We start from the raw sequence: 13,461 nt of genomic DNA, 5'->3' as shown, positions 1-13,461 counted from the left end.
CTACCCATTTTCGAACCAATCTGGATGAAGGAAAACACATAGTTCAACCTAATTTTTTTGGATGGGTGGCCCACCCACATGGACACCCACTATGATGTACGTGTTTTATCCATGCCGATCATCCGTGGGGCCCACCTTGCTGACGTCCAGAGGGCCTGATGGTCAAGGCCATACAAATATCAGCTGATCCAGAGCTCTGGCGGGCCACACGTGTGGACCCACCTGATGCGTGCATTGTATCCATGCCATCCATGACCGTCCGTCCCTGACCAGGAGGTGGGCCCACCTTGACAACGTATTCCATCTAGGCCGACTGTCTAGTGGACGTCCAAGACGCGTAGATGGGGTGGAGTGAAATCACAAATATCAGCTTTATTCAAAGCCGAGGTGGGCCACACATGTGGACCCATCTCTGATGTATGAGTTTCATCCATGTTGTCCGTCTGTGCATGGCAAGGACGATGGGGCCCTGATGTGTGTGGCCGTCCATGTGGGACGTGGACCCCACAATGATGTATGTGCTTCAGATCCTGGCCGTCCGTCCGGGGCCTGGACGTGAGGCCTGCCATGATGCATGTGTTGTAGATCCACACCGTCCATTTGCTGGACGTGTGGGGCCCACCATGAGGTATGTAATCCACACAGTCCATCCATGGGGGCCGCATGACGTGGCCTGGGCCCACCGCAATGTACGTGCTATCCACATGGGCCCACCATGTTGTACATGTTTCATCCTCGCCGTTCAAGGCAGATAGCCCACCCAAAACGTATGTGTTGTATATCTAGGATGTCCATTTGGTGGGACCCATCTGGCATGTGCAGGGCCACCTTGATGTATTTATTTCTCATCTATGTTGGCTAGACCATGGGCTGCCACATGAGGCCCATTTGGCGATGCACCAAGCCCACCTTGTTGTGTTATGGGCACACTATCTACCTGATTTTCTGGACCATAGGGGCAAACCTGTGAGGCCCACCTTGGTGTATATATTATACTAAGATCTACATCTTACATCATACATTCATTAAGATGGTTCCCATGCACTGCATGGCCCTCAAATCAGTAAATCAAGGTGGGGATGTCGTCCCCACCTTAAATCAAGGGTCTAGATGACCCATCAATAGCATTGATTAACTCAAAACATCATAATGGGGTCCATGGAGAATGGCCCCATCATGGATCATGCACGCATCAAGGATAGGCCATTGGCCACATCCCAAGGGTCAAGTAGGATCTCCACCACTGATTGGTGGGTCCTACATGATCCTAAGCAATAAAAGACAAAGATCTAACAAAGAAAAACAAGATCTAGTCCTAGACAAGCACCCACCTTAGATCTTGAATTTCTTCTTCCACCACTAGGTTCCAATGCTCCAAGGGAAGAGATTTAATGGTTGAAATGAGGTTTAGAGGGCTGGATTGAGAGAGATCAAACTAGAAAGTGGCTGAAAAATGAAGCTCTCATGGACGTCCAAGCCCCTTGCAAAAATGGAGAATGAAGAAGAAAGAGGGAGGGAGAGAGATAAGAGAGAGAGGGGTGGTCTTTCCTAGGCAATGATTAGTTTTGACTCATGGAGAATGGAGAAATTATTTCTTATAGGTAATCATGGTTAGGATAGGGTGACTAGAGCTAGGATGATGTCATCCTAGCCTAGGCATCATGATTGCTTAAGAAATGGTGCCACATGGGATAGGTGGGTCCCGCAACATGCGGTCCATGGCCATTATAATGCGTGGTCCACATCTTAAGATCTAAACGTCGCATTGACGCACGGGACGCGGTGTTGAAAACGCAGCATCGAGGCGGTCGCAATAGCATAGGTCTCATGTTGAGTCAGCTCAGGTTGACAGGGTGCGACTCATGGTCGCTCGCAAACGCTATCTACAAGTCGCGGGTCGCCGAAATTCGACTGGGAGGATCGCAAGGTCCTAAGGAACGAAATGATCACTAGGACACAGGCCTGACACTACTTACCTCAATACGATATGTTCAGCATTAAATCGGAGATCCGCCGTTGAGTCGCTCTAATACCATTGAAAATTGGCCCGAAAGAGTGGATCTGCAGGATCCAACAGTCTACGCAATATGGGACCTTCGCAAAAGCTAATGATGAACGGCGAAGGTCTAGTGGTCTGCTTAACCGCTACAAGAGCATATGGGTCAACTCTCGTGGGACCTACCCACTAGTGGTTGCCCACAAGTGGGCCCCAAGGGCCCATGTCTAACAAATGATACCTTGGATCAAGAAAGATAGCATTCTAAAGCTTCAACAGACTCTTCCAACAAGCAAAGATGCAGATATGGCAATTCATCGACAATCATAGACGAATTTGCAACAATCTCTCTATGTGGATTTCAGTGTAGATCTAGCAATTTGTCAAAAACCCCGTGAACAAACCTAGCTCTGATACCACCACTTCATGAAGGAGAGGGACACCCCAAATCCACGATGCGGCCACCTACAGTGAGGAATCCGAATACAGTACAGACTGTTGGAAATCCTCTAAAGATCGAGCAATCCACAAAGGTCTTGAATGTCAATCAAACCCAATCTCAATACGAGCCAGAGAAGGGAAATCCCTTTCCTCATGTTTTCTCTCCTCTTCTTTACTTTGAAGGGGGAAAAAACCAATTTTCACTTCAAAAACCCAAAAAGACCTCTTACAATCTTTCAAACATAGTATTTATAAAACAACCCTAACTGATTCTAGTAATTGGTGTGCTGCTCACATTTTTTTTGTTTTTAAAATTTTTTTGGTGCTACTGACAATTAATCCTAAACTAATCAAAACTAAATCTAACAACCTTATAAACCCCTTGCTAAAAAAATAATAATAATAATAATAACAAAGAAAGGAAATGACTAAAACAACCCCACAAAAGCTCAAGATACAAAGAAACAAAATCCGGCTATAATTACAAATTCCTCTCCATCTTTGCCCTCGAGATAAGTGAGGTGCACATGGACACATCACACATCACTAGCCCTAGAACCTATGTTCCCATTTATCATGGACGGTAAACACATAAATGATAATGACAATGGGGCATAAAAAGCCTCATAGGGTTTAATTGATCTCCAAGCAAAAAAATCAAATGCCCATCAATTATCTCACACATCCCAAGAACAAATCTTTAGACGAGCATAATATCCTAAAGTTTGCCCATTACCTACCCATTCATGGAAGATTCCCTTGAAAGTTGAAACCATTCTCTCGAGATTGGCAGAAAAATCCAGTTTTTATTCTTTTCATAATCATGGCATCTTTGAACTACATTACCCAGAGTTTCATTTCAAATTATTCTTACTTGTAGATACACCAATAAAGGATCACTTTGAGTTGAGTATTATCTACGAAGTGGCAAATTTTAAAAGCTAGGGCACAACAAATACATCAGTCATCATTTGTGTAAGTTTGTCCCACATCTCAACATTACATTCAAATCAGAGACATAATAAAGTCAAATGTCATAGAAAAGTATAAGAGTATTGTAAATTGGTTATACAAATCTTTAAAAGATGAACTTCATAGAGCTTTGTCTTAATTGCTGATGGTCTAAAAGTTGGTTCATTATGTGTCAAGGGAGAAGAAATCGAACTGACTATAACATACTAAGATCAACTTCTTTCCAATATCACCATTACCAATGCACTATAATTCTGCATTGTATGTAACAAGTTAGGGTAGACAAGGCCACAACTTATTTTTCCAGATTCTAAAGTAATTTTTATTAATTCAATAATTCTGTAGAAAAAAAAAATCAAGAATATCGAATGATATACAATACAATTCTGAATTTGCTCGCCCCATTCACGCTAACTGCATTTTCATAATGTTGAGATAAGAACACAAAAGATGCTTATGTCACCTTAGGATCTGCCTCTGTTAGAGTATACAGTCCTCGATGCGCATGCGTTGCAGTATATTTGAGTTGTTAGAGTATACAATCTTGTCATAGACCATTGTCTCCAAGGATATGATGCACCACAGGATGACTGAATATGTTTGCACTCTCAAACTCAAATATACCACCACATGACATCAAGGACGGTATACTCCAACAGACCCAAATCACAATTTAAAAAGGTCCCATGATCCAAAGTAACAACTAATCTTTGCTTGACAGTCCACTCAATAGGTCACCTCTTACACCCATTGAAACGAATCATTTCACATAGTCGGACCAAGCAATCCATACTTGGCTCAGCGAAAAGCATAAAGAATGCTGCAGAACTAGACTGAAGGGGTTTTCCTGTGAAGGGAAAAAGATTAAAATGGTTTCCTATCAGGTTTAGGGGATCTAATGCCTAAGAGTTCAAATCACTTGGAAATTATCTCTAGCAAACTGGGTAGCAATTCATGTTCAGTAATTCATAGGACCACTCAAGTTTCATTGGGCAGAGATCATTTCCAACTCTCTGCTACATAAACACTTTGATTGAGTTCTTAGATTGGCAAGCAACATTCTAAGTATTTCTAATGATTTTATCACGATTTGAAGAGCATAGAAAAATAATAGACTAAACAACAATAGTGTTGTAGGTTAGGAAAGTACAAAGACCTACACTAGATTGACCTCGAAAGAGAACTGCATTAGATACAGGGATGCTTTGCAATAATTTAACTTATAAATGATTCAAGATACTAATGACAGGAAGGGTAGGTAAATACCACTCAGACTCATATTCTCCTCACAATTGTCAGGCATGCCAAATCTTCGGTGGCCTGACGATGAAGCAGCCATTGGCAGAGACGGATGGAAACAGAAACCATTGGCAGTATCTACATTTTAGGGAGGTGAATGAATGAGAGAAAAAAGACTTGGAAGCAAGCAATAAAATGAAAAATATTACACGCCTTTCCTGCATGCCATTTCTTGCAGGAAAGGCAACAGTGTACCAGATGCAGCTTGAAAGCTAGCTATCCACTGCCCGGATTGAAGGTCATAAATATGAACCTGACCATCCTGGTAAAAAGAGATCCAGAAGCTCAGTTACTTGCATTTAGTATATTATCTGAAGTTGGAGCACAACAACAGAAATCAGAAGATAAGTACCTGCCCACCTGTACCAAGATGCCTGCCACAGGGCTCAATATCAAAGAATATCCGCTGATTTGTGAACTCCGATGATCTGTATAACCTAGTGCAGGGTCCAAACAAAAAATGCAAGCACTTCAAAGCTGTTCAGAGCCAACCAACTTAATTCTGTTTGGTAACCGACATTAAACAAGCATTAACCTGCATGGCAACTACAAAAGCAATATATTGTAGGAAAAAAGAACATAAATCCATTTGCAAGGACATGGTATTGCCTTGTGAAACATATGTCACCCTCTCATGCAGGGGAGCTAAAGAGTTATTTGTGTCTATATATTAAGCAGCAGCATGGAAAACAAAAATTGCTCAACAGCTCAATGAACTTTCAAGTGGCTAGTCTAGGCAACACTTGATATGTGCAATGCCAAGAAACTGTGATATTTGATCGGTAGATGATAAGTGCTGAGATATAAAGTCGTAAGGATTTTTGGGCGATAAAGAGTTCTTGAGGGGTTTATATGTATTTTTATTAAGTTTTTTATAGAATCATAAGCAGGGGTTTAACGCCTTAGCCTTTTCTACTCTTTTCCTATCTCTCTAGTTTTGATGCAGGACAATTAACCACTTGCTCTAAAAGCTCGAACTAATAGAGCATGGCGAATTAATCCCTTTATCTCATAGCCCAAGCCCCAAATCCATGGGTTAGGTCCTTGGCTGAACCCTCCTCGTGGGCCCCAAATCCATGGGTTCAGCCCCCTCATGGGCCCCAAATCCATGGGTTCCGCGTCACACGGGCCCCAAATCTATGGTTTCCACGGGCCACCCGCCCCGAGTGTGCTCCTACATCCCACAGGCCACCCCACTCGAGCCCAGTGTGAAAATGCCCCCGCATTATGTTTCCTTTCTCTTCCTTCTTCTCTTCCTTTCCTCTTCGAATCTTATCTTAATCTCTCAACTTCTACTTGATATCAGAGCGAGGTCGAGGCACTGATTTTTTTATTTTTTTTATTATTATTTTATTTTATTTTTGTGCTGGGAGCCACTGTTGATGCCATCATGCCATACAGATGACGTCAGAAGAGTACGGACTTCAGACGACTAGGTTCCTTGAAGGCGAAAAGGAGACATTCAAGAAAGGATGATTCAAGAAGATTTTTTTCATCATTTTTGGAAAAGTATTTGATGGTTCTTTTCTTGAAATAGAGAAGTCTCGAAGTAGTGGACCGATTTTGATTTCTTGCTTGAGCATTTTCCTAACAGTTTTTAGTGGAGTTTTTCCACATTGATTTGGTATGGTTGATCATCTAGCACCCCTAGAAACAAGAATTATTTCATTCCATGCAATTTTGAGAGATTGGTGATGAAAACTATGAAGAGATGGTGCCATAAAAGCCTCGAAGTAGTGGACCGATTTTGATTTCTTGCCCGAGCATTTTCGTAACAGTTTTTAGTGGAGTTTTTCCACATTGATTTGGTGTGGTTGATCATCTGGCACCCCAAGAAACAAGAATTATTTCATTCCATGAAATTTTCAGAGATTGGTGATGAAAACTATGAAGAGATGGTGCCACAAAAGACCGAAACACCCCCCCCCCCCCCCCCCCAGGTCAGACTTACTGATCTGATTTTCTGTTGAGCCTTAATGGTGCCATATAAGCCTCTTTTTTTTGTATCAAATTGACAATTATGGGAGTGACTTAGTGATTTATTTGTGTTCGATCATATTTGGCCTGATTAGATCATATCTAGTGATGCAGCGAGCAGCATTAATTCCTGGATCATATTTTTCATACTTATCGAAAATACATACATACATACATATATATATATAGATAGAGAGAGAGAGAGAGAGAGAGAGAGAGAGAGAGAGAGAGAGGGAGAGAGAGGTATGCTCACCTATGCACCTTTGCACATGCGTCATGGGCCTAAAATCCGAACAGTCCATGTGATGCAGCACCCCATGAAACCCCCAGGGCCAAATTTCACCCTGATCCAAAGCTCTGGTGGGCCATAGCAAAGGGAGATGCAAATCAAGGGAGGAAACTGTTTTCTTTTGCCATGGCGCACCAAAGTTTTGGATCAGGGTAAAAGTTGGGCCTTAGGCGTTTCATGGGGTGCTGCATCATGTGGACCGTTCAGATTTTGGAATCACATCACGTGTGATGAGTTCTCAAAAAGTACTTACGATAACTCGTGAGAACTAGTGCACAGCTGAGCATTGGGCTATATGTGTGTGTGTGTGTGTGTGTTTGTGTGTGTGTGTGTGTGAAATGGTTGATAAGCGATCTCATTTGGCTTGTGCATCCTTTCATCGATATCTATGGCCCCGATGCATCAAGGTGATTTTGCCACATAGGCATAATGTTGGTCTGAATATTCCTCCAGATAAAGTATAACATACATGGGAGACCAATCCATTAGATCCATACATAGATAGGACCATCATTCCACCAAAAGATCCATAGAAGGGACCATCAGATCAATGATTTGGATCCTTATACCCATGGGACCACTAATACAAGATGAAAACCAAGGATTTTAGGCATATTTTCAGATAAGATTATTACTCTAGAAACCAAATAGCACATTGATCAACTCTCCATGCTTCAAAATTTCTAGATTTCAGAAACTATTGATTCTAAGAAGTAGCTCAAAGTATCAGATTAATGTAGGGGTAGGTTAGATTGACAATACTCAACAATTGCCAGCAATGCATGGAAGGCCTCAATATATGGAGACCCGTAACTTTTGGAGAGGTACGAAAAGGTCTTCATTGTTATCCACCTACAGTCTTAGTTCCACATTTTCATTTCACGACCTCATACAGAGGTGACCATGAAGGTGAAAATAACCATCTTTTGATTTATATTTTGGGAAGCCAGTGTCAAGCCACTATCAATGAACTTCAGTACAGATTATTAGAAATCTGGATGGTTTATGTACAAAATAACTCGGCCAACCTAGAATAAGTAGATCTTAATTGATATACAGTAACGCGCAGTCATAAAATGGAACTACACTGACCCAATACAAACACAAAGCAATGCACAACTAGGAGAAAATAAGCTGCCATTTGCTAGAATACTATTAACTTGTTCCCTCCCCTTTCATTTTTTATAGTTTGTCCCAATACCCTACTGTTGTCAGCATGCCTGATATCATAAGTAATAAGAGGCGGAGCATAACTTTATGATTTATTTTTTTTTGTTTGACAACATGAATTTATCAAAAAGGGCACAGACATTGCATGCAAAGCAAGTGTTTGGAATCCCAATATCTTTTTACCCTAGTACCAACAGGATTGTTGAGTGCTTACTTGTACACAATTCCAGCAGTATTCCGAATATCCCAGCACAATATATACGGATCCTTCAAGAAATTTAATTGAGTTTAATTTAAAAGGAGTGTCAATAAGAAGTATCAGAGACAGCATACAAATTGCAAGCAATAAAATATTAACAAGTTAAGTAGTCCCCTGGCCCATCAAAATAAAAATCCCATTGAAGGAAAAAGCCACTGGAATGCATTATCAGGGAAACAACTGGAGATATGCAGCTTTTGTGCGATTTCATCCTTAGGAAGGAATCTTTGGGCAGTCAAAACTGGCATCCAACAAAGATGAAATGACAAATATATTTGAAATCTGGATAAGATGCAGAAGCTTGTGATCTACCTAACATAAAGGATCCAAGTTTGATAGTTCGAACTTTAAATAATACATAAGACTGATCTTGTAATTTTCTCTTTCTAATAAATTCATCTTTTACCAATCAAAAAAGGAAAACAAAAACAAAAAACAAAATATAAGAAAGAAAAAACATACGACCGATATCACAACTATTTGATGTAGAGACAGAACCCAGAGGTTAAAACCATCCCTGCCCCTTAAAGTAATTAATGCAATGCGATCCTTTGACCATCTTTTCAATCATTTCAAGCCATCATCTAATGACTTCAGCCAGACAAACAAGCATCTGATTTCTTTCTGCAGGCCATGCAACTATCTTTCATCAAACATAAAGAAGTAACTAAATTCAGAGTCTTAAAACCCAGATTGCACCGGCCAGTCAGACTGGATTGGACCTGGACTGCCCTATAAAATGAGCTGGCCCCTCAAATAGCCCAGATTTGACACTAACCTGCTCAGGTATGACGGGTTTTGCCAATCATAAAGAGAACCCTTTGACCCGTGTAGTTCTGACTGATCCGGGCAGGTGAAACACACACACACACACACACACACACACACACACACACACGTGTGTGTGTGTATTGTATTTTAAAATGTGTAAAAATAAAAATTAAATTAAATAAACTGTTTGCATCCATGTTTTAAATAGCATGCTATATAGCCTGTAGGTTGTAGCTTATCTTTAAATTAATTAGTGAAATAATATGATTAACAATATCAAATCAGTTCCATTGTTATTCCTTTAGCTTTACACTTAATCTTTGCAGTATGTTTCCAACAGTAGGTTGTTTTTGGTTGCACAAAATATCATGAAAATGAGTTGGTACTTTCATGATATTTGGTGCAAGTTAACTACACAGTATTTAGTGTAAGCTACAACCTACTTCTAGATTTTTAATTAAGGATTCATTTGGTCAACCTACTTCTAGATTTTTAATTAAAGATTCATTTGGTTGCACCGTGAAACCAAATGAATCCTTAATTAAAAATCTAGAAGTAGGTTGTAGCTTACACTAAACATTGTGTAGTTAACAGCTTAACCTGTAGAGTAAATGCTACACTACATGCTATTCGCTATTTAAGACATTGGCATTTGACCTAGCTGCATGGGGTTCACCTTGATGTTTGAGTTCAATCCAAACCAAACAGCATATGTGCCCTCGTGTTTTACCCCAGAGACAAAATGATCAAGAACTTAGGCGGGCCACACCAAAGTAAACAGCGAGGAACATGGAGGGGAGGACGCCCGCAATAGCAACGTTCTAGAGAAAGTTGGTGTCAAAAGCTTGTTGATATGTCATCCAACCCATCAATTAGTTGAGGCCCACCTGCATGAAAGTATATACTAAAAATTAGGCCATTTCAAGAGTCATGTGGGCCACACATGAATATAATATATAAATATCAGTTTTAGGAGTGATTATACATTTCCCCAACTAGTGTATCCCATTTCCGATTTGTATAATCTTCTCCGTCCATCCAGTCAACAAGCTCAACACCAAACCCATCATCTACTGTCAGCAACCCAACACATTCCACTAGTTTCCCCGATGGTCGCTCCTCGGCGGTCTTCCAACCGCTTCGTAGTGGCATCCAGTTGTGTCCTGTCATCTGCATAGTCTCCGATCCACCTCTCTGACTTCTAGCTTTAGATTCAACGCCCATCACCAGCTCTGTCATCAAATCTCTATCGCTAGATCTTTTGGTTGTAACTATCACAACTTGTCAGATACGATGAGATTCTGCCACCCGTTAGACGTCAGAATCCACATCTATGCTCGTCACCATTGATCCATTATACCACCATCGATCTCCGCCTATTACCGTCATCAACTCCGGTCATTGACAACCACTTTGTCATTCCAACGTCTAACAAATCCAGCTTTGATCCCCATTCAATAGGAAAAAAAAATATCCCTTAAAACTAAAAAACTATGGAAGAAAGGGGCAATGGAGCTCTTCTTCTTTGGTTTGGGATATCTTGGTGCACACTATTACGTGAACTTTTAGCCAAATTTGGGCATCAGTATATGCCCCATTTTCAATCAAGCAGCATCTATGTCGTCATCTCCTCCATTCTCCCTCGACAATGTGCCTTCTCCATATCGTGCCTTGTGACAAGATGTGCTTGATGTTTGTGCCGGGCATTTGGACTGGTCCGATTTTTGGGCTAGACATTTGGACCGGACTTGTTACTGTGCCAGGCATTTGGACCCAACATATTTTTTCTTTATTGTGGGAACATCTAGAGTTACTGGAAGAACAACAATTGAACTCCCAACCACTGGAAGTGTATATCCACCAGAAATGCCATTAGATCATTCGTCAATCGTTGGAAGTGTCAATAGTTCACATTCCAAAAGTTGTCAAAAGTGCCCGCTCTCCACATGTTACTCGTTGTTTCGTCGCCATGGAATCGTTGAAGGTTTCTTTTGCTTTTGAATAAATGGTCACCGTACCTTTCAAACTCAACTTACTGCTTCCAAAGCAACTTGAGTTTGAGGTGGATGTTAGATTAGATTAGGTTTTCTAGATTATGATATTTCATTATTTATTAAGATGTATATCTCTTAAGATCTCTCTATATCTTTACAGATCTCCGATCTCTTATATATTCTAGTTATTGCCAATGAAACAAACAAGTTACAGCTTCCACAATGTAGTCCCTTGTCATTTAACGCTTTCATTTGTTTGGAGAGAAAAGCGGATTTGGATGTGGAAATCAATATCGAAAAGCGTATGGTACCGAAAAACCAATCGGTGAGTTTTTGCGAATTTAAATTGTTCTCTTGTTTAAATTGCTTGGAATATGTGGAATGAAGTTAGTAATCCATGAATTTGCATGTTTTGCATGCTCAATCATGAATTTTGACCTCCGATTTTCAAATTTGGAGAAAATGGGAGAATTTAGAGAAAATCCAAAACTTCTCTAATTTCATCCATTTAACTTGCAATTAGGGTGTGGAAATATCATGTGATAGTGCTTGGAGGCTTATCTACACATTTATGGAACTTTCTGAACTTTTTTGGGAAAAAAAAAAATATTTTAATTAAAAAATTGAAATATATATATATGAGAAAAAATATGGCATTGACCATATGTTATGTATGTATTTATGAGTGTATGTTGATCTTAACATCAACCACATTCATTTATTTATTTTCAAAAGTAAATTTTAATTTTTTTTATAAAATATTTTTTAAAATAAATTCACTGTACATTGTAGGACATATTTGGCTTTTGAATGTATTAGGCATGCTTACATGTCTTGTATTATTTAATATGAACTGATTTTGAATATAGTTGGATCACTTATGTCAAACAATGCTTAGTTTAGGACCCTATACAAAAAAAAAAAAAAACAAAACAAAAAAAAAAAAAAAAAAAACAAAACTTATCATAAGTACTTTTTTGTGATCTTTTGAGTTTTAAGAGTGTATTAATGTCTTATTTAACATCCTTTGAAGTTTCATTGAAAATTTTAACCAATTCCCAATGTTTTCCAAAAACAGTGATACATGCGATATTTCCCAAGCGATACCCGATATGTTTTCGTATCCCAAGGGTGAGATACATGTGTCAATACTGATACTGAAAACACTGGTGGTGACTGCATATGAGTAGGTGTGGGTGAGGCTTTTTCTTTTGTTAGGATTGATTTTTTAAATTTTTGTTTAAAAAATTATGATATTAGCTGACATCAGTCATGGCCTGACTCAGGTTGACCCAGTTAAACTGACACTTGAATCAGACAGCACAAAAAAGAGGTTGACTTTTGTTCCGGGTTTAAATACAATGCCCTAAATTAATGATGAACGAATCAATGATTCAAGTAAAATCCTATAATGGATATAGTAGATTTGGAATTGAAAGTATTCCTTAAATTTACTACCTATGATTTGATATGGGAAGCAAAAAGCCTATAGTTGGTAATTCCCAGCATCCATCACCTACTTTGATGATCAAGATCCGTCATGTAGTAATTTTATAAGGATAAGTTATCATTCTACAAGAAGCATCTAAAGCTTCTCCCTACTATTTAGTCACCCGTACCCAGTGTTCAAATTATCAGTATTTTGTTACGTATCACATCCTTGGGATACAGATGTGTATCAGTTATCGCACGGGATATATCGTTTGCATTAGGTAATTTATCACACTTTTTGGGAAACATGGGGAAACATTGGGGAATTGGTTGAATTTTTCAATGAAACTTTAAGGATTGTTAAAAAAGATCTTAATACACATTTAGATCATAACATCTCAAGAAACAAGTGCACATAATAGGTTTCCTTTGTATAGGGTCCTAATCTATGCATTGTCTGACTGAACTAATGCAACTATGTTCAAATTCAATGCATAATATATGGAGTATGTGTGATAGAGTTGTACACGAGTGGAACCGAGTCGAGCTTGGCACAGCTCGGCTCGGCTCGGCCAATAGCAAACCCTAGCTCGAACTCGGCTCGATCCTCGAGCCTGACTAGCCATCTCAACTCGGTTCGGTCAGCAGCTCAGGTCAGTTTGAGCCAAGTTCAAGCCTGTACGACATTTTCTCAAACACATAGAATGCATCTTCAATTTCTCACAGAATGCAAAATATTAAGAGCACTTTATAGGTATTTCATCAAACACTCGGCGAGCAACATCAAAATCAAGATATGAGGGCAATCTTATAATGTGAAGTTTTTTTTTGTAATGATTTATTTCGTATCCATTCCTACCTC

General features: G+C 39.6%; 1 protein-coding gene across 6 annotated transcripts in view; it reads right to left on the bottom strand.

Moving 5' to 3' along the window:
• LOC131257018 (uncharacterized) overlaps positions 1-13,461 on the bottom strand; it is a 79,453-nt gene that overhangs the window by 24,945 nt on the left and 41,047 nt on the right. For all 6 annotated transcript variants that reach the window (XR_009177050.1, XR_009177049.1, XM_058258178.1 and 3 more), the window contains exons 10-13: positions 8,359-8,411; positions 5,061-5,145; positions 4,904-4,970; positions 4,676-4,786 (exon numbers count right to left, since the gene is read on the bottom strand). Coding sequence is in view for 4 of the 6 variants with exons in the window: in XM_058258178.1 (XP_058114161.1) it covers positions 4,676-4,786; positions 4,904-4,970; positions 5,061-5,145; positions 8,359-8,411 (316 nt within the window). In the remaining 2 variants the exon portion in view is untranslated. The remainder of the gene's footprint in view (positions 1-4,675; positions 4,787-4,903; positions 4,971-5,060; positions 5,146-8,358; positions 8,412-13,461) is intronic.

This window comes from Magnolia sinica, chromosome 9, assembly GCF_029962835.1.
Source record: "Magnolia sinica isolate HGM2019 chromosome 9, MsV1, whole genome shotgun sequence".
Classification (NCBI taxonomy): domain Eukaryota; kingdom Viridiplantae; phylum Streptophyta; class Magnoliopsida; order Magnoliales; family Magnoliaceae; genus Magnolia; species Magnolia sinica.
The sequence above is the reverse complement of the archived record's forward strand: the minus strand, read 5'-3'. Positions and strand labels throughout refer to the sequence as shown.